This window comes from Thunnus albacares, chromosome 15 (assembly GCF_914725855.1).
Source record: "Thunnus albacares chromosome 15, fThuAlb1.1, whole genome shotgun sequence".
NCBI classification, from domain to species: domain Eukaryota; kingdom Metazoa; phylum Chordata; class Actinopteri; order Scombriformes; family Scombridae; genus Thunnus; species Thunnus albacares.
The window spans coordinates 13,454,834-13,477,349 of NC_058120.1; the positions used below are offsets into that span (position 1 = coordinate 13,454,834).

At 41.9% G+C, this 22,516-nt stretch overlaps 1 protein-coding gene across 1 annotated transcript; it reads right to left on the bottom strand.

The window, feature by feature from the left end:
* Nucleotides 1–6,460: 6,460 nt before the first annotated feature.
* Nucleotides 6,461–19,815, bottom strand: peli2 (pellino E3 ubiquitin protein ligase family member 2). Its single transcript, XM_044375544.1, has 6 exons — nt 19,493–19,815; nt 13,579–13,708; nt 10,948–11,049; nt 9,981–10,178; nt 9,595–9,783; nt 6,461–9,442 (listed from the first exon to the last, which is right to left on the bottom strand). The coding sequence occupies exons 1-6, from the start codon at nt 19,567–19,569 to the stop codon at nt 8,864–8,866; spliced, it is 1,275 nt and encodes a 424-aa protein (XP_044231479.1). The 5' UTR covers nt 19,570–19,815; the 3' UTR covers nt 6,461–8,863.
* Nucleotides 19,816–22,516: the final 2,701 nt, after the last annotated feature.

Consider the following 22,516-nt stretch of genomic DNA (forward strand, 5'->3'; position numbering starts at 1 on the left):
CATTTAATATTTTTCTCAGCCCTTGCACTTTTCACTTCCTTGCACTATCCACATCCTGTTTACAGTTCACAGAAACGGTTTCACCTGTATATAGTCATTTCCCTGCATGCGTAACATACCACAATAGGTTTCACTCAAGTTTGCAAACGCAACTCTGGCACAAATCCTGACGTCATTCACATTTGGTTTAAGGCTTGGACCTAAATGTGTGCATCATTCTGTTCTCCATTGTTCTGTTGTTGATGCAGCCGAATCCTGTTTTCACAGTGGAGCTGTGCTGTGGTGAGTGATGCTTGATGCATTACAAGGGGTTCAATACACAGGGCCAGCTTAAGATTGTTGACATTCCAGGTAAACCCAAACTCAAACATAGCTGCCTGCATTACCTGATTTGGAGCCTTGTAGCCTCCTTTAAACTCCTGGGAGTTGATGTATGATGGATGGATTTATCTGAAATTCCTAATAGCTGTTTTATTGTGGCCACCCTTTCCTAAAAACACAGAAAATGTTTTTTTTTCCTTTTGTAAAGCTGCTTGCAAAAGGATACACTTTGAGTTCCCTCTGACAAATGGCATTTAGATTTTGTAGTAAGAGTAATACTACGTTTAAACAGGGTACATTATCATACTGCTGCTAATACACAATTAATTGTAGCAGAAAAGCACCAGATTATAACTGAAACAAGATACATGCACCCATAAATGTCTCACAAGTGTCCATATTTCACAGGTTGAAGGGTTACTGTAATAAAGAAATTGCCCTATTGAACTGATAATAATCCCAGCCCACCATAAATGAGTCTGATCCCTCAGTAAATTGAGCCCTTGGTGAGGTGGAGTGGTGTCAGCACCTAGCCAACTCTCAGATGGCTCTCTAATCCTCGCTTCCCTCTCACTACCACCCTCACCGTCTAATCAGTCTTGAACACACACATAACGCTCACACGCCATCTGACACACACACACACACACACCCAAGTACTCACCCTTCCTCACACTCGGGCTCAGCCATCTCTTCAGTGTGATGTCACTGCTAATCCACGCTTGGTTATCCGCTGGGCTGCAGCGCTGGCAGAGGGATGCGGGGAGGAGATGGAGTGAATTTGGGGAGGTGGAGGAAAAAAGGAGAGGGGGGGAGGGGAGGGTGGGGGTGGGGGGGATGGGGGGGGGGGGGTAATCAGGCACGTCATGAAGTCTTCTCTCTAAAACCACCACTTCCATTCCATAACCCCTCTCCTCCCTCCCCCTCCCCCCATAGAAAACCAAAGTCTTGCACCCAGTCAAACTGAGCAGCATATGCAGAAACGCTCAATAGAGTGTTAATATGAACACACATTTCAGCTCTGATAGGAAAGATAAAACACAGCTGTAAGTATATTCACAGAGGCCTGTAGCTCCCATTCGAGGCACAGAGGAATCATTAGAGAGTCTGCTGGATTAAGCGCATCCTCCGAGCCTCCTCCCCCCTCTACCCTGTGCATCCAGAAAATGCGAGGCCTTTTTATTGACAGCTTGTCCAAAGAGAGGAATTACCCACATGGCTGAGGCCCTGTTTCCATATGGCACCAGGCTATTAACAAACATTAGTTGACTGTAATAGCAGTGGTATTAAATTCATTATCTTTTCAGATTGTATGTGAGGTGTGTGACTTTGTGTGTGTGTGTGTATGTGTGTGTGTGTGTATGTGGTGCCGGACTGCATGCACACACACCCAATGTGTGCCAGTGTGTGTGATTAGAGAGTTCTAATATTCCAGCTCTGGGGATTTGTAGCATGAGATAAGAAAGGGCATTAATGGTAAATTGTGACGGTCCAACAGAGCAAAACTCTGTTGTTTGAAATGTGTGTATGTTTCCTTTTGCTTTTTGTTTTTTGAAGTAACAATCTACATTATTATCTCATACATAGAAAGGCCTCTCTGAATGTTGCTGTTTCTCTTTAACTCGGTGCCTCACAAATACACACAGGACAGCCATGCATGAGCAAGTGGCTTACAAGACCACTGAGAGAAATTCAATCTATCTGATTTTGTATTTTCCTCACTTACCGCATATCTGTTTTAATCTTACCTTAAGCATCCTTGAAATGAGGTGTAATCCAGTTAAGCCCTTTTGAATCTGCTTCACAGCCATATTACACCCATTCATCGTCCTATAAACATTCTCCCTGCTAAACAGTTGAGTGTCCACAAGCCAAGATTCACAAACTGTAGACGCAAAGCAAAAAGAGTAAAAAAAAAAAAAAATCAGTGGTATTTGCATTAGTGCACTTGTGATGCAGGGACTGCAAAACAGCAACCGTGCTTTGTCGATTTTCACTGGATCAACAAAGGTAAAAAAAATTACATCATTTGGATTTAAAACTGTTGTTTTATGGGCACTCATGACAAATGTACAGCAGACAATTAAGAGTCCTTTTGTGATAATGTGTGTGACGTTAAGCGAACTGTGTTGTCAGTGTGGGGAAACAGTATTCTGTTAAAGGGCAATACCTTACATCATGCAAAATCGCCCCTTCTTCTATTCAGAAAACCATTTTGCAGTGGCAAAGACTGCAAATAGGAAGCTGCGAGACACATGGCAAGTGTGTAAGTATTTCAAATCTTACATCAAATGCTGGACTAACAAAAATCAACAAAACAAGCCAATTTTCCTGAATTTCCTATGAAACATAGCAAGGCCTTGAACCAGTGAATAAGTCTTCAGAGAGATTAATTCTCCTCTGTGATCCTGTTCTCATTACAAGAAGCAGGGGACTCAAATACACGTAATAACAGGGCGGACTGCTGTTCCTTTGTAACATGTGGCTACCTAAATGATCCTAAATAAGATAGATGACAAGGATAAAGCGAATCATAATCGGCATTTTGCACAATGGAACATAATAGTCTGAAGAGAACAAGGGACAACATACGGAGCTCCTGTTTCCATCGCCTGGAGCAGCACACCTAGTCGAGAGCAATTAAAATGAGAGGATTCAATTTTGTCAAACACCAGGAACCTAAGATAAATCTTGTATCTCATTTTCCAGCGGAGGACACTCCCTCGCGCCGGTGCTATCATGTTTGTTATGGTATTTTTAAGAAACAGCTGGCTACTGACAGAGTTGGTAAAACAACCCCCTTCCCCAATGACACTAATCCCAATCATTTCAGTGTGAGACCCAGGGGTGAGGGAGAGGGAGAGTCGGGTGAGACTGTGAATAAAAGATGGTCTCGGAGTGTGGCGTTGGAGGAAAATTTAGACAGAGCTGGAGGGGGGAGAGCAAGACAGCACATCGCTGCATGGTTTCCATGTGGGAGCAATCCACTTACTTGAACTGATAAAGATTTAATTAACACAAGACTCTGCAATTACTCCATAATTAAAGTAATTTGTCCCCTTGTTTGGATGAGTAGGCAAGACGCCACATGTGCCTCTGTAAGAGCAAATGAGAAGAAAGAGGGCATCAGGACCTCAAAGATGTAGACTCTGTCCCACTTTAATGCTTGATTTTCCAAACCTATTTTCCCCTCATATGTTCTAATAAAATATTTGCATCAGCCTCTCTTTAGCCTGTGTTTATTTGCCTTTTATTTGACAACTCATTTGTTATTCATTGAGAAAGTAATAAGCTGAGTAGGCTGAGTACAAAGTATCATCAAGAGCCACATGAAATAGTAAATAGGCCTGATACAATCATAATCCTCTTCAAACTGCACTGCATACAGCTTGAATTGTGTAAAGTTACTGCTGCAAAGCTTGCCGAAAGCTAAAGTAGAAACATACAAAAAAAATATGTGTTTGACAAGATCAAATTGTCAGAAGTGAGAGTCCTGTGTGAGGTGTTTGACCTTGGGCCTGCATAAAGAAAGATGGACCCATCTTAAAGCTAAATAACGGTGCAATGTAATCGACGAGACATTCTCCTCAACAAATAGTGACTAACCGCACAAGACAGAAATAGTGAGGAATTAACTGCAGCGTCCAATATGTGCCACCGTGCCATGGCAGTCCAATTTGCCTAGAGATAGAAAAAAAAAAGCTGCCAAGTTAAAAACCAGGGAGACAAATGTGTCTTGTGTTTGTTTCCGAGGGTTGTATGTGTTGTTACTTAATTTAAGTGAGGGGGGAAGAGCACTATCTCTTATTTACAGATGATGATCTGCATATAATTTGCCTCAGTTGCACACTGGGTAATTGAGGTAAATATCACAGCCTTCAACTTGCCAGCTAAGGTGTCCTGCTGATAGCTTGGCACACGGCCCGCAGCCACCTGTGGCATTTCACATCTTAGGTCTCAGGGCAAACAGGAGGCAAAGAAACATGAAACAAGGCTGAACCCTTTAAATGCAGCTACTTAAAGGTGTCAGCTGCTATGTGACAGCTGTTGAACATTATAGTCCAGCCTTGCCTTGTTGTCAAATGAAAAACGCCAATCTAAACTACTGTCTTTCAACTTCTGAGGGACTTCCTAAATAAATTGCGAGATAATTATTTTGACAGATTATCTAAATGGTATTTAGGTGGTTTCATGCAGATTTTTCTCAACTCATAAAGCAGAATGAAATTCCTGAACTTATATATTATTCCAATATTCTCACTATACAGGTTATTGCTATTGCAACAATGTCCAGCTCATCTTATGCTGTTAATTTTGTGAAAGACATATCCTTCTTAAATAAAAAGTGACCCTAGCAAATTATTCATATCAGTAGTTTGCATTATGTGATAGCATGTCTTTCAACACTGTTCTATAAGTAAATGGTGAGGCCAAAGGTCAAAGCTGAACATTTTGTGCACCTTTTCTTCTTTCCTCCTGACTAAAAAGGAAAAAAGGTGTAGAGTTTTGAAAAGGATGCCTTCTTATTTCTGGTTGTGTTCCTCCTGTTATTGCTTTGATCCTGCCGGATGGGTCTTTGGAGTTGTCAGGAGCCTGAGAACCTTAGATCATCTCCAGAAACTTGATGGACTTCATAGAGGGTATAGCCTCACCTATACAGCAATAAAGCTCAAATGTAAGAATTAGTAAAATTGTAATGCATTTGATGCAGCTGGAAAATATGATCTTGCAAAATTGAGTTGCATGGCTGTGAAAAAGCCATCCAAAGCGTCTGTTAGAGGTTAATTGGGATCAAAAAGGTGATGATAGGAGTACAATCATCACCTGTGTCAATTTATTACAGAGGCCAGCGTCAGTATAGCACATGAACCTCACTTTCTCATCCAGGAAGCTGGTTCAAGAGGGAAAAAAATATTGTATCATTCCACTTTATTTGCATAACCCTGCCCTGCTTAAGGCAGGGGAGCCACCGAGTGATCTCAAAATTAGCATGCTGTCACCTTCAGTGTCTCTTCTGTCATTCAGAAAAACAGGCAAGTGTGCAGACATATGAACCCATCTCACATCTACTGCGGAAATGTTAATTAGGAAGCATGGCATCCCACAGCTCCATTCCTCACCAAATGCCTAACTGACATGTTATGTATTTAAATCCCTTTCATGTGCCCTTATTATAGCGGAGATGAAGTCACATGCCAATGATGGAAAATGTCATCATCATCGTGCAATATTTTTTTTTGCACGCACATAAAAAAATAAGAGCTAAAAATTGCACACAACTGTGCATATTTGTCAACCCAGTCTCATGATGTGTGATGCCAGGATTCAAATCTGAAATAAATCTAAGAACAGTGTAATTAATTTGAGAAAAATACAAAAGCAAAAACATATGGAATGTAAATTAATCTGCATGTGTCCAACTGTACAGCCTACATACATCTCCTGTGATAGCATAATTGCACATACAGAGGATTTTCAGGCATCTATAGACGTGTTAATTTAGTTAATTCAATTTCTGTAGTGTCATATGTATTTGTGATGTATTTCTACTGAGTCTTTTTTCAAAATAAACATCAAACTTGTATTTCTTTGCTGTGTGTTTTTGGCTACTGGAGGCTGCAGGCTCACTGGTGTGTTGGGCATATTGCCAACATCTCTATTGTTGAGGAGGTAGTGCCCTCCTGTGGCTTCAGAAGGAAACTACACGCCACACTGAACACCAGGGAATGTTGCTCATGCATTCATTTTCTATAATAAATATTAAGATGAGGCTGATAACATACAACATGAAATGTGAATAAAATAGACTTCAAGAAAAATGTTGTCCCTTATCTCCAAAATGCTGTTTGATAGAGCGATCAAAATCCAGAGCCATTTTGGCTGCTGAGATAGCTCATACAGAGGAATGATGAAACACATATGTAACTGTGATTACTGCTACGTTGTGTGAACAGAGCTGAGACATCTGGAGTTCAAAGGCAGTAGCCGCAGTAAAAAGGAACAAATCTTCATCCCCTGAACGTACCTTTTTAAAATCACTGAATCGTTTTCAGTGATGCAGAGCTTTATCTATGACAAGTATAAAAATGTTACTCGACAGACAGGCCTAAAATCAGAAACACCACCGTCTCACTCCGAGTTATTTTTAAAAAATATTTTATTCTTTGCAAAGGAGGCATCGGGAGCATCAGTGCGTTCTATGGCTTGTGTACAGAGTTCCTGTAGGAGACAAAATCATAGAACAAGCCCTTGGGTGAACTGAGGGCCCCACCCATGTTTACCAAGGAGGAATGTTTGAGGCAGCTACTCCGCAGCTGTTAACAGAACATGGTCTTAAGCAACGGGCACAGTGTTTGAGCTGAAAGTGTTAGAAAGGAATGCTACTGTACAGTATGTGGTTTAGTACTTGACCCCGCACTGTTACATAAAATCTGAAGAAATCAAGCGATTCAGAAACGCTCTGACCTGTGAGCTAACTGTAATGCTGCTGATACTTTTAAGAATGTTAAGTATGTTTCTCTTAGGAAGGAACCGAAAAGGAAACACAACTGCTGTTGAGATGATATCTTTTTTTTTTGTGTGAAGTCTTGGAGCCCCTCAGCAATACTTTGAATACTATTAATAGAAATTACTCTCAACATCTCATAAGTTTAATGCTCAGTTTGATAAACTAGTGGCAGAATTAATGCCTTTGACTACACTCTACATATGGGCACAGTCTGGTGAGCTAACATCACAGAAGAATGCACAGATTCGTCCCAGATTCTTTAGTTTTCAATTCATTTGCTAGTTTTGTTTCGAACAACTTGACTCATCCACACACAATAGAACTTACCAAATTTGGCATTGTGTGTGATAATATCATTATTCCCATGGAGCTGGTGCGTGCAACTGAGCAGCCTTGACTGTAATCCAGAGCTGTCAACATTCCACCAGAGCAGCAGTTTGGGTTTAGGATTGTTTACAGAAACACTTTGGGCAGCAGAGAGTGGTCGTTACATCTTGCATGTGGAGAGAAAAAACAGCTCCTCCTTATATTTGGTATAATCTCTGGATGCTGCTGAGACTGTGCCCAGGTTTGATGGCGTACAAATCATTGGATCAGACCCAGCATGGGATAAAGCTAACAACAGTGCAGATTGAATACAGTACATGTGTGTGGGACAGAGACACAGGTGTGATTGATGCAAATGGTTGTACAGTTCCAATGTTGTCTTTCACTGTGAATAGGCCTTATCTATACCTTTAACAGCACAGTCATTGTGAAAGTTAAATGTTATAATTGAAGGGTAAAGCACCACCAGTGAGGAGAGTCAATGTATTTCAGTACATTCATTGTCAAACCCTGCAAGGTTGGTTTAATTCCTGTTTTCTCTCTGGTAGTGTTTTTTTTTTGGGTGGTGGGTGGAGATCATAGCATAGGAGATTGGGGGTGAAATGATGCAGGGCGATTTTAAACAAAAGCCCAAGGGCACCCACACAGTCCAACCCACACACACACACACACACACACACACACACGATCACACATGCACGCACACACACTCAAAACATTCTCACACACATTATTTATGCAGGAGAAAAAAATATATTAACATTTTGCATTACAAAACAGTACAAGGGCCTCAGTGTAGTAAAATATGTCTTCTGTCAGATAAAAACGTGGAGACGAATCCATGTGGGTTGTCATTTCCTTACATCTGTATGCAAAACTCTCTCCCTTTGCCTTCGACAAAATATCTTTCTCTTATCTATTAAAAATATTCCCAAAGTTGAATGGGATTTGAGGCACTGGATTATATCTCTGTACACACACAAAAAAAAAAAAAAAAAAAAAGTCATTTTCACCCTCCCTCAAGGTTTGTTCAGCAAATGGAAGCCCCCTCTGGAGAGCTACATGATCTTGATGCCATTAGGCGTTAAGGGGCCGAAAGGCCAATGGGGAGCACTTAACTAGTTTAGGCATTAGACGCCAAGTTTCTCTTGGCTTTTCTCCCAGCCAACAGTCCAGCTGTCTGGCTCTGTAAAAACTCTCAGATCCACCAGGAGCTACACTATAAACCCTCCCCATCTCTCTCTCCTTCCCAATAGACTCAACTACACCTGCTCGCTGTTATCTGGTTCAGTCTGATTCATGAGAGTAAAAACAATTCATTCTTTCTACAACCTTAATCTTACAGCCCTCTGAGTGAAAACCAGCAGCCATTGTAGTTTAAACAGCCCGGCGCTGGAGCCTTGTTTAAAGCGGTTGGTTGGCAGGACAGCTGAAACAGTATTTCATTCTGGAGGAGCCAGGCATCTGTGGTCCAGTGTGCTGCACATCTCTGTATCCTACTGTGGCCATCCAGACAGCCAAGGTCCTGAACAATCTGTAATGGCTCTCTGTTGTGTGGAATCCAGAGTATATGACCAGAGCTTGAGAAGATTGACTCCTTTCCACAGCTGGCGTACATGAACAAAAGAAAGCACAAAATAATCTGAACAGTTTCACAGCATGTTGGCATTCCGGTCTAATCTCTCCACCAGAGCAGGACCCTTCAGCTCAGTCCACCGGGCCCTGGAAGATTAGCTTTGAACAGCCCTGAGTGAGGCTGAGCTGGGTGGCACAGAAGGGGCAGGCGGCGTGGAAGGCGTGGGTGCCATGGGGCAGAGGGATCTCCGCCCAGTACTTGACTGACTTCTCGGAGCACACGTGTCCACATGGCACAAAGGCATGCGTGGGTGCACCTGTGTCCACGTAGAAGGCCGGCTCGCAGCCCAGCCACAGCGGCACATAGGGCCCGACCACCCGGCACATGGGACACTCTCGCTGAGTATTGGGCTCCTGCTCTGAACGGTGGCCCCAGTTGTGGTAACCGTGCACGTGGCCACAAGCCAAGTAGACCCAGGGCTGCTTGTCTTCCAGAGAGGAGAGGGCGCGGCTGCGCTGCATGCTGGGGAAGGCGAGAGTGTTGAGACCTACAGGGCACTGGGGCCGCGCTGCATTGATCTCCTGCCTGAGAGCCTCCAGATGCTTTTGGGTGGGAGTGTGAAAGAGGCCTTCTGCAGTGCGCCACAGCAAAGTGGCTCCACATAGATCCACCAGGGAGCCATCCTGCAGTATATTACTCTCAATCTCCACCTGAAGAGGAGGATGTAAAAGACATTCAGTTCACTTTGTGCATGTAACTATCATAATCACATTGTATTTCTGACTTGAGAAACATCTGCTTAATAATCTGTGATGCTTCAACTGCATCACAGTGTCACTAATGTACGTAAGGAGCTACTGACCAGTTTGCCTGGGGTCTGTGCTGAGCGGGTCTCTCTCAGAGTGTAAACATCCCCACAAACAGAGATCTCTCTCCATACGCCAGGTTTGGACTCTTCTGTGAACCCACCCTTGGGGTGCATTACCAGCACACCATTGGTTGTCAGGCCGTCCATGTGACCGTCAGGGTTCTTCCATTTCGCAGCCTTTTCCTGTAGGCGAGACAGAGCACAGATGATGACGTGATCTAATGTGCTGTGTGGGGGTTTTTTATGTACTTTTATATAACACAGCCAATGGCAGAGATGACTTTTGTTTATCTGGTTACAAGTTATACATTTAAAGAAACAAAGAGAGCATTGAAATAGAGATACTGTACATCTATCATGGTACACTAACTAGTAATTACCCCGAGGAAGATGTTCTTGGAGGAGTCAAACCCGGCTGCATAGATACGAGCAGTGAAGGGCGGGTTACGCTCACAGACAACTCGGCAGGCAAAACGGGAGATGGTGCTCTGTGTGATGGGAGTCTCCTCTCCCTCCTGACCTCCTGCTATTGTGTCAGTCACCACAAAGTCTATGGGACTCTCAGTGGAACGCCCAATCTAAAAAGCAACACAGTAATTACATTGTTGGTGAGGAATAATTGATATCATGCTGTATCAGTGCTCGGTTTCTTGTGTTCTCTTGTCAGTACACAGGCATGGATGCAGAGGTGTTTATTTTCTTTACTGCGGACATTTTCAGCTTTCTGGCAGTTCAGCCTTTTACCAGTTTATGGCAGTTTGACATATGAATGATGGCACACTAGTTCATGTTTCTGTTTGTGTGTTTGTGTGGTAGAAAAAAAAAAGAAAGACTGGGACACTACACACTTTGGTACGCAACATTTCATACAGCTGCATGTTGGATTATCTTCAATGATACACTGATAAAACAAGTTTCTGTTTTTACAAAAAAGAATATTTCAGGCTTATTTTTAAGCAGATTGCAGAGTTCAACAATGTCCAAACAGTTCTCAAGCTGAACAAACAGAGGTAAAAATAAGCATTTCCCTCTTTCATTTCCTCTTTTTTTCATCACAAATGGTCCTGAAAATTCCTTTTTTTTTTTTTTTTTTGAAAGGTCTCCCCCTTCTTTGCTGTGCCTGTGTTTCCGTTTATTCTGTGTTGTTCAAAGACACATGGATACAATAAAAGAGCTGAATGTGTAGCACGTGTCTGCAGTGCTAACTTCCCTCTAGTCATCATCGCCTTGCTGTGCATTCAGATTAGTGCTACGGGCAGAACAGTTGACAGTATACATACAAGGCACATGTACTCCCAAGTGGAGGGTGAAGTTCAGGAAGGAGAAAAAAAAAAAAAAAAAACCTACCTGAAACATGTCCGTGTCTTTATCATGGCTGTACTCCACCACTACTGTGTGGTTCCTGGATAGTGTGTATGAGATGCTGTGTTGGCCTTTACAGTTCACAGCCTGAAATATAACAAATGAGCAACTTAATACACACACACACACACACACACACATACACACGCTACATGTTCTGTTATCATATTAAACACAATAAATGCATGGATTTTTAACAATTTAGCATAAGCACACCAACAAAACAGAGGTGTTCTTATTATTTTGCGTCACAGTGAAGACACCTTTTGATGTCTGGGCTTGTGGCTTTAACACCGGATCTGAGAGTACCAGAGGTTCACAAACAGGAACTACTCGACCAATTGCAATGATTACCTTATGCAATCATTGCATTGTTCTGCTGAGATTAAATTACAGATGAGAGCAAAAGCAAGCCCCCTATTAAAATGCATGGCACTCAGTTGATTAGTCACATCCTAAGATTCAACAACAACTATTGTTCTATTTGGAAGAACATGTTTATTTGTCCTCCTTTTCATCCTAGTTAGTTAGTTATTTACAACTAAATTTTTCTCAAGTAAAAGACTTCAATATACTAAATAAAAACCAAAGGTCTGGGGTAAGGAATTTCTGGAAGAGGGAAAATAAAGAGTGTGTAAAGTAACACTCCTATGACAGTGACCATAAACTGCTCACTGGCCTCAGCTAACACAAGCTCGCCTATCAGCTGATCTGCCTCAGTGTAGTGAGGGAGGGTGGGTTAAAGCCACTCAGGCCCAGCTCCCATCAATACTTTACCACATGCCACTATCATCCTGCTTTAATCTGCGAATTCCATTTCCCAAACATCCCCCCCCCCCCGCCTTTGTCACGTGCGTGAGGGAAAGAGGGAGAGAGAGAAAGTGGGTCATCAGTGCTGCCACACTCTGCTGTAACATCAGAGACAGACGGGAACAAATGTCATCATCACATGCAGTCTTGTCTTGACTGCGCCGCTACAAAACAAATGGTGCTCCACCTGTTTAACAGCTAAAAGAAGTTCATACACACCCCGAACAGAAAGATATATTTTTACAATCACAACACCCCCCTAAAATGTCACACACACACACACACCCTCCCTCAGTTGAAAGCGTAAAAATAAAAACACAGCCACGGGGTCATCCGACCCCCCGAAAGGAAAGCCAGTGCAAACAATCACAAATGCATAAATGCAGTAATTGAGATCAAGTAGGGAGATTAGAGAGCAGGGGCAGGATTTCAATCGGAGGCTGGCAGTGGCATCACGGGAGCTCCTCATTATCTGTCATGAACACCAGAGTGTGCACAGACACGTGAGCTTTCCCTCTCAGCGTTCTCGGTTCATTCGTATGAGACTGCTACACTGTGAGGGAACAAGAGTGGGTTGGGGGACTGCTGTAGAAAATAAAGTGTATATATATATATATATATATATATATATATAGAGAGAGAGAGAGAGAGAGGGGTCCAAATGGGAAAGTGGTCTCAGACTTTTGGACCCCACTTATATATATATATACACACACATATATTTTTAAAAGGGTAGATGACTTTGTTTTTTTACTTTACTGCTTACTCAAAAGGAAAGCCTTCCTCTAATTAAGCTCACCGCCCTCCTTGTTTCTTAAGGAATGGCTATTTTTGACCGTGTGTACAGCTGGGAGTGGAGGGTCAGCCAACTGCAACAACTTCCTCCTCAGCTCGCCCTCCTTATCCCGTGCTTGGTAACAGGGTGGCAGAGAGGAAGAGTGGTGAAAGGGGAAGAAGGTCTGAGCAGTTCCCATCTCTGAAACAGTCTGTTACTTATTGTGTAAATAGCATTCTTTGCTTTGTTGTGCTGTGCAGTAAAAAAAACAAAAAAAAAAACAAAAAAAACACAGTGTAGCAGTGTGGAGCAGCAGAAACATTTAGCTAAATTTGATAGGGCACTGCAGCTTTCTGCTTTGTGATGTACAGTCGCTGCAATGAAAAACCCTCACTTACAGAAAAAAAAAAAACATCTACATAGATATCAAGAGTCAAGTTCCACAAGGTGAGAGTAACCTGAACCGGAGAGGCCAAGAGAGCTTAACTCCCAACAAAATGTCTGGAATATTGGCCTCTAAGAGCTGCAGAGGTAAGCAGGTCCTCTAGCTTGTTTAGCAGTTTTGCTTGGGAACCACAGGCAGGAATGCAGACATGTTATACTGGACAGGGCAGTTTCTGGCAGGCACGCTGGTGCAAAGAAAAGCTATGAGGCCCGGCTAAGAACTACAGTTATTGTACTGGAAATGTCAACATTAGGGTCTGCCAACAATAATGTAAAGGGGTTTACTGCGCGTTCCACGAGCTACTGAAATCATTGAGAAAACAGTCTGCTGCTCTGAAAAAGTCAGTTTTGTGTTTTTCTGGATTCTTCTTCAATTGTGGCTCCACTATCTTCAATCACAATATCAGCCTCACTGAATACAGTCCAAACTACACGCGTATAAAAATTAGTCATCAATTTACTTGCATGCGTGTGAAATTTTCTAATCTACAATATATACACACATCAAAAGACAAGGAGACAATTGTTCTTTCCCCACTGAGAGTCTGTTCAGTAATCATTCATTCATCCTCTGATCTGCTCTGTACCTTGCTGGCCTGGGGTGTGTTGAGGATGTGCACAGTGCTTGGCTTAACACCATTGGCTTTGGTCCTCTTGTATAGCGCAAATCTGCTTTTCCGTCTACCCCGATCTCCATTGGGCAGGGAGCCATTATACCTGTCACAGAAGGGGAGGTGGGGTGGGGTGGAGGGAAGGACAGCAAATTCACAGTTCAATTTTTTTTTTTTTTTAAATGAAAAAAATGCAAACGGTTTTTGTAGAAGCAAAAAGGATGTGTCTAATGAGATTTACAGGCAAAATTCTTGTAATCATATAACAAGTAAACATGGAGAATTAGAAACATTCATGTGTTTGAAAAGGAGCTTTGCCACGCATTACATCACTGGCAATCTAATGCACCCTATTAGCAATCTAAGCGTTACCTTGGATGATGTCTCTTATTACATAATACACTCTGGTACTTGTGATTTCAGTGAGCCAGTTCTGAGTAAACCTGCAGCTGTTCTTTTGCTCTGTGTCCCAGGCAGGAGCGGGTTTTAAGATGCACGTCAGGTTTGCTACCACTTTGGGTAAGCGGAGCCTGGCTGGAGAACTGGCTCGCATGACTAAAAAACACATTCTCTCATAGCTGTGTTTTATACGCCGGTGTGGAAAGCTTTAACGACTCAATTCAAAAAGCCTCAGCATGACCAGAGGAGCTTCTAAGAGTGTTCTGTTTTCACTTCTCAATACCAGATTCCAGTTTTGCCCTTCAATCTGCTGCGAGGCACCTAGCCTAGGCTGCTCCTTGTGAATGAAGAAGCCCCTTCCGGTAGGACTGGTCCTCTCCCTATCCACCAGCTGGTTCCTACAGCTGGGACACCCCATGCTCTACTCCCATCCAACACACAGACCTTCTGTCACACACTCGCACGTAACCACAGTGTGTTGAACAGACGCTTTTGCAAAGCGGAAATATCCGTGTCAAAAGCCTCAAGTTAGCATCATGAGAGGATAAACTCTGCCAATTGCTATATAATCTACTATTTCTCCTCTTTGTTTCATCGCAAATGCAACAGAAGAAACAAGATCCTCCTTCTGCTCCTTGCTACCTCCCTCCCAAGCTAGCCCACCTGTCCCATGTCTCCACACGGCTGGCCAGGCATAGAAACACATGGTCCCAGTCAGCACAGTGCACAAAGCTGGCCTGTAGGACAAGCCACCCACAGAGAGCTAGAGAAGCACTGGATGATATTGTAGACAAAACTACAACCAATGCTCTGAGGGCAGGAGGGAAATGACAAAATGGAAGTGGATGGATTGTGGTAGTATCTTAAAATGTTTAAATTATTCACTATTGCAAAGAGAATTCAGCTACTCAATGTTTTCACGTTACTTTCAAAAGACATCCACTCTGGTTATAAGGTGCAGGACAGAAGGCACATCAAAATTAAAAACTATTTGCCAAAAAAAAAATGTTGATCCAATGTGGTCCTAATGCTGATATAGATGCATATGGGATAGAAATGTTGATTATCTCACGTCAATAATCACACTTTTAGAGCTATTAGTGTGCCGAGTCTATACTCCAATTTCACTGAACTTGTCCTAGAAACTTCCCACCTAAATAAAGCCCAGCGAGGCCTAAATATTTTTGAGATTTCTACCTACTTGAGAAGGCCAATCTGCTGGATACGAGTGTATTTATGGTTCCTGTGCATGGATGTCCCACATATAGCACACAAAACAGATGATACGCTCTCTGCAGCTGAGCATTTATGCCAGGATGAATTCTAAATGCAGAACATAACCCTGAATCGGTGAGAAATGACACACATGCTTTCTATTATTCATCATTACAGAGAGGAACAATATTCTGTCACTTAGGAACCGGCACCGTCACATTGGCTTGGACAGGCTCTTTAATGCAGCGCTCCTACTAATTGTGTTAGCTTTCCCTTTTGACCTGTGCCAGGCAGACAGCGGATTTACCTTCCAATACTTAGGAGCAGGGATTAGAGACTCTGGCGTATCACCTATCCGCCAGGGTTGCACTAATGAGCCAACAGCACCTCCTACCTCTTTCGCTAACATGAGAGGCTAGTGTTCACAGAATGAGGAGGAGATATGTTTAGTAGTTTTAACTCTCACTGGCATGTCAGAGAGGCAAAGTGTGGTCTTAAAGGGTCACAGAGAATGGCACAGGGGTCAGATTATGCTGCACAGACGACTACGGCCTATTAGTGCTTAAAATAAGTCAATCTAAAGTGTGCGAGTACATTAGAAACTATTTTGATAATCGAATAATCATTTTAGTCTTTCTTTTGTAAGGTAAAATACCAAATATTTGCTTATTGCAGCTTCTCAAATGTAAAAACTTTAAACGTTTCTGTCTCTTAAATGATAGTAAACTGAATATCTTTGGATTTTGGACTGTTGGACAGACAAAATGAGACATTTGAAGACATCACCAAGAAATTAGTTATTTTCCGCTATTATCTGACGTAGAGAAAACGATTTATTAGGGCTACAACTAACGATTGTTTTCATTATCGACTCATCTGTTGATTATTTCCTCAATGAATGGAGTAGAGTTGATTGGTCCATAAAATGTCAGAAAATGGTAAAAAATGTCAAACGCTGTTTCACAAAGCCTAAGATGACGTCCTCAGATGTCTTGTTTTGTCTTCATCCCAAAGATCAGAATCAGAAACAGGTTTATCACCATGTAGGTTTGCACATACAGGGAATTTCCCTTGAGGTTGTGTTGCATAACAATCAAAAAAGTAGGTAAGGTATATAGAACACAAGTACCTATACAAAGTAAGAGAAAATACAACTACAACAAATTACAGGTATATAATGTATAAATAACATTTATAATCAAAAATAAGATATAGTAAACATAGTAAAATATATTCTGAGTGAAAAGAGCTATTGAGTTAAAAAAAACTGTACAGGCTATTCAGTTTACTGTCATAGAAGACTAAAGAAACCAGAAAATATTCACATTTGAGAAGCTGGAATCAAAGAATTTGGACATCATTTTCTTAAAAAATATTGATTATCAAAATAGTTGGTGATTAATTCAATAGTTGACAACTTATCTTTTAATTGACTAATTGTTGCAGCTCTAGAGAAAATAATTGGCAGATTAATCAATAATGAATATAATTGTTAGTGCAGCCCTCAAGTACATCTCTAGGACATTATCACTACATGAGAGGCAGCCAAATGGCATAGTGAGTGAGATGAGCAACAGTCAACTGACTCAGATTCAGGCTGCCATGGCTCCAAGTATCTGTCTGACTGATATAACCTTGAACACAACACTGACACAGCACCAGGTCCTCCTACACTCTGACCTTGATGTAGAGGCCAGAAAGGCAACTCTTCACCTTCTTGGATGAATAGAGTTGCCAAGAAAACGACATCACTTCTCAACAATCAGTGCTAGTTTGTACCAAAGATGTCCCCAATTTGATTTGTATACTTCCTATCAAGCGGTTCTTTAGGGAGAAATGTACAAAGTTCAATCAATAGGCCCAGTCTCCCAGCCACAATGGACAGAGGAAGCTGAGGAGAGGCAAAGGCTGGGTCCTGATCAATCCATCCTTTCATTTCCAGGATACCCATGCAGCCGCCGTCCCCCTCCCACCACCCCTCGCCACCCCCCGCTCCACACTGACCAGCACCGAGCCAATCCGCCCAGGCAGAGATGGGGTGCAGCCATGCAAGTAATAAAAGCCACCATGGTCATAGCAACAAACCACTGAGGGAACTGCTGCTCAAACCAGCTTTGTTCCATGCTGTCAGCTATCTTGTCTACCATCAGTTTTATCAATGGGATGTGATGTCACAGCAGTGATTATACACCCCGTCACATCTGATTCAAATGTGTCTTTATGCCAAGAGAGAGAACAAAAGTATCGACTTCAAACATGCCACATGTTCAGCCTGGGGTAATAAGCAGTCAGCACTTTTTGTCCCTTATAATAAGCAGTATGACTGTGAGTGTATGGGTGGAGGGCAAGGGACAAAACCACAGTCCTCCATGGCTCTGTGTGCAACCTTCATAAGCATCTCATTTCAAGTGCTTCAAACAAATGCTATATCCCCACAGCACAAACATCTGAACATGCTTATTATAAGTTAGCTGCAATGTTGGCCAAACTCTAATCACTGATGACACAACAGGTGTTTTCCATCATCTATTGTGGCTGTTGCCCTTGACAGCTTATCAATATAAACATGACTGTTTTGAATGATAACTGGCTGCTGTTTCTGCTGAACAAATGCAGCAAAGAACAGTAGTGGTTTTGAAATAGTTCTGACATAAACAAAGAAAAAGCCACATCAGTTTTTACTCAGTAGCAGGATGAGGCAAGTATACTAATGTGACTGACAACAGATTAGGGCTGGGTATTGTTTGGAATTTTGGATACTAATGCCAATATACCATACCATACATACCAGTTTCGGTATTGACACCAAAATCAATCAATACTTTTGTAAATTTTAACAAAAAACACCAAAGTTTTCACAAGTTAAATCCTGGCTAAACACAAGCTTTTCCTAAATAAAATACAATCTAAAACTGGCAATCAAAGAATAAGTAAACAAGATTACAAATCTGACCACAAAATCACTGTCAAGACATGATAATTGACTGATTTTGTGTTCTACTGCTGTACGTACCAAAAGAAAAAACTGATGGTATTGTAACATAAAATGCTAAAACCTGTGACAAAAAGACAAGATATAAATGTAACCATGAGGCCTCATGACCACTACTTTAAAGAAGAAGTACCCTGACAAAAAAGTTAAGAAAACTGCCCTCATTGCATAAGACGATATAAAATCTGTCAGATTTTGAGATACAGTTGTAGTAGGCCATGGTGGCCAATATTGTAAGTCAATGAACAGGATTGTTTTATGGCAACATTTTTATGTTTTTTGGATCGATGTGATGAAATATCTTGATTTTTCTTTACTCTTTCTTTGGCTGGATTAGCCAAAACACAACAGTTTCCCCATTGATGTTCCACTGAATTTACTATATGACCATAATAGCTGTTATCGCCTTTTGCAACACAAAAACACATATAAACTGTGACTGAGAGTTTTATTCATATCCCCATCACGCACTAGGTTGATGGTGCTCTTTGGTGGTCCCAAAGCTTGGCATGTGAACAACAGAATCATACTTAAAAGACATCTGAGGAAATTGACCATGTGTTTTGGGATTAGCAAGGTTCATTAACAAATTTGGCATCTTTAAAAAATGTGCAATGGCCCTCTGGAGCGTGTGCTCGTAACAACAGAAGACGCAGATGTAAAGTTTAGCTACAGATAGCTTTTTAAAAAAACAACAAAAAAAGGAAGAACCCTAGGGGCTGAGGGCTGGGGGCTGGGGGAGGGGACCATCTCCACTTCCGAATTCCTAAAACCCCATGAATCCAACTTTAAGGTAGGACAGAGCGCCCTGGTCAGAGTTGCTGAGTGTGGGATTAATTTCACCAGGGTTGCAAAAGTTGTCCTGAACGCATCTGTTTGGTGGTGAACATCAGTATGTTCAGATGTAGCGAGCCTGTCGTTGTTTCATCCGATGTTATCAGGAAATTAAACATCGCCACCAACTCTGGAAACGAAAACGTACACATTTCTGATTGCGCACGTGTCTCATTGGTGGAGTAACGTGAGCGCGTGAATTTCCCCACTGGGCTTGACGGTTTCTTTTTCTAAATACAAAGTGTTGTCTGTAGATGTTGCCTTCCCTCTTAAGTAATACCACATTGCTGAAAATGCCCAGTTCATTTCGAAAACTTAGCTAAGTTAGCTATGTGAGTGCCCCCCTTGTGAAACTTCCTCAAGATAAATACTCTGCTTTCACGTACACATACAGGAGTATCCACAAAGTCAAAACATCCCAAAATAAATACAAAAGAAGGCTCAACTCACCCCAGGACCACCAGCTCCCCGTATTTAACTGGGTCTTTGGACGGGGCGCAGTGCTCCTCTTGGCTTAACGAAAACATGAGGCTTCTGGCTTCACTGTGTAAACGTTAGCTATACAGTAATAACAGCAGCTGAAAAATAACCAGGAACTGCCTTCAAAAAAACACACGAACACGCTGTCAATTCATATCACAGATCCAGCGGCATGTGTCTACGTGCTCGCATAAATCCAGTTTTTCTATAGATGAACTGCTCTCAAACTTCTTTAGCGTGACATTGCAAAATGTAACTTACTTGGCGGTTGAAACCGTTCTGAAGCAGATACAAAAACAGCGAGCAGCAGGGCCGGAACGTACCATTCTCTTGTTCTTTACTTCGCAGAGGGGGGGTTCACCTTACCAACTTTGTATTTAAACCAGTGTTTCTAACCAAGTTGTGTTGTATATACTTATTTAAAGTTATTTAATAAACTGGGTGAACATATTTGGCGATTAATTTCCTCTTGGGGAAACAAAGATATCAAATTTTAGATTACATTTTTCTTCTTGTACCACCTCACATGGTTCAGGGATCGTACATTGTGTTATGTAAACAAAGAGTACAATCTGGGAATTCTTAAAGAGATCATACTTTTTCTGACATGTTTTCAAACTTTCCAGTGTCCCATACATAACGAGAAAATTAACTTTAATTTCGTCCTGATATCCTCTTAATGTATGCACGACAGGGATCACCACTATTTCAGCAACACTTGTCTTAAAAACCACATCATTTTCTTAGATATGACTACTTTGTATAATGTTACACAACCCCAACAGAGTTTACTGAAGGTGGGGCAGTAATGGTGGGAAACACATGATGAAAACAATCATCCTGGTACATTTCCTGACTGAGATAACTTGCAGAGTGAGAGGAAATCAGATTTGCTTATTTTCTTGGTGACCCCTTGGGCCCTTTCAAGAACTTTATTTGATTATTACTTTATTGCAGTTGGCTAATGCATGTGATTGATTATGCAACCTAATGACCTCACCTTTTATCTGTATGCCTGGGAGTTTTATTTTCACATTATCATCGCTCCTTTTGATCATTTTCATTCTGTTGTCTAGTTTCTTAGTTCCATCTTCACTTTTATTGCTTGCAGGCCTACAGGTGTATACTTATTTCTGTCTGTAATATCTTATTAGTCACGTTGCTGCTTTGCTATGTGAGAAGACGCAGATGAATCTAATAATAACACCAAGGCCTGGTGATTAGCTTAATTGCGTCTTCTGAGAAAGACTCACAGACTCTCTATTGTCAGCCAAATGTCCACACCTTAAGTGAGAATGTAAGGATGTCAAGTACTTCTCAAACCTGGACAAGTCTCAAATGTCACTCCCTCCAATATCTCACATGTCCAGTTGTTCTCACGCCTTGCTGATGAATGTGCCACTTCACTTTTGTCTGGCAGTCTCATCAACACTTTACTGCCTCTGTCTTGTTTTCACAAGAATCTGTATGGCTGGAGGTGCCCTCACTGACTTAGACCCCTATTGCCTCTGCAATTATTGCCTTCTGTTTGAACTGGTGTTCAGTTTCAAAGTGCAATAACACTTGACACAAAAACAAAAGGTAGTAGGGGGTCACTGGGGCCCATGAAGCTTTAACTCTTCTACGGTACAACAAGATACAACACTGATGTATTTTTTCATTTGTAAGCAACACTATCTCAGATTAATCCTTGGCATTTGTTGGTTCGTCCATAGCTGCACATACTTGTCCATTAATAGTACAGAGGAGTGAACTTCTTCAGCAGTTGTGCACAAGGATCAAGGTGCTTTAGGCCTTTAACTACAGGCCTAGAGGCTGGCCTTAAAGCTGTGGGTATAATGAATGTTTACTGCTCTTTTGTGTCACTGTCTCTTTCCGCTTGCTTTCATCCACTGGGCATTGTCTGTGTAAAAGAGCACTACAGTCTTTTCTGTGTCTGTCTGACTCACACACACACACACACACACACACACACACACACACAGAGTCGAGTTGTTGGGGGGGGATCAAAGGCTCTCTAGCACATACCACACTGATGGAGAGCAGATGCAGGGAGTGGGCTGCTTTGCTGAATTTGTGCTGGCGTAGTGTGAGTGCAAATCTATGTTTAGGAGGAGGAGTCAAATGTTACCAGGCAAGAAGCATGCATAGCAGAGGCCTACTGCAACCAGCTAAATTGCGCAATTGAGACTAACAGTGTGAGCAATGATGACATAGGAAAGACAAAGCCCCTATTTCCTCACTGCTCTTTGGCAGACCTCACATGTCAGACTCTCTGTGGAAGTCATGGGACTATCCGTAAGTGTCTGACAAAGTCTAACCCCAAGCAAATTTATTGCTGGTTTTATCTCCCACATGTTTATTTCTTTTCTTTCCAAAGGACTAAGTGCCAGAAGGGGGAAAGTTTAAGAGATCACACAATAAAATGTAGTGTAAATAACATTTTTTTATCCAGAGAAAACAGGACCTTTAAACACATTGCTCTGTATTAGGAATTGGCCATTTTTCAGGGGACTGCCTCCAGCTGAAGGCTGTGAAAAGCGCTCCCTGTGTGATCCAGTTAATGACGAGTGATGTTATTTTGAAGATGCAGTGGCGCCTGTTTCTTCGCGTGTTTTCCATGAAGGTAAAAGCCAGATGTCCAATCAGCTGACTGCAGCATGACAATGTGGGAGAATGTGAAGAATGTGCTGATCCCATGTTGCCTGCGCCCCTGACCTGACCCCCCAACAGCCAACAAAACAGTACTGTTGTTGGAAAGGGCCTTAAAACATGCAAAAGATAAGGGCAAGAGCTCTTTGTGTAGATATGTCATGTCAGGCCACACAGAACCTGTATTTCTTCTTTTGATAAACTAGAGATCTGCAAGTGGTTAAGATAAATTAAAATATTAAAAGGTCACACCCATGGCATATCTTTTCCTCTTTCTTACATGGCTTGATGTACTTTAAGAGCTTACAACACACTTTCACACTCAGCCACTCACAGCATATA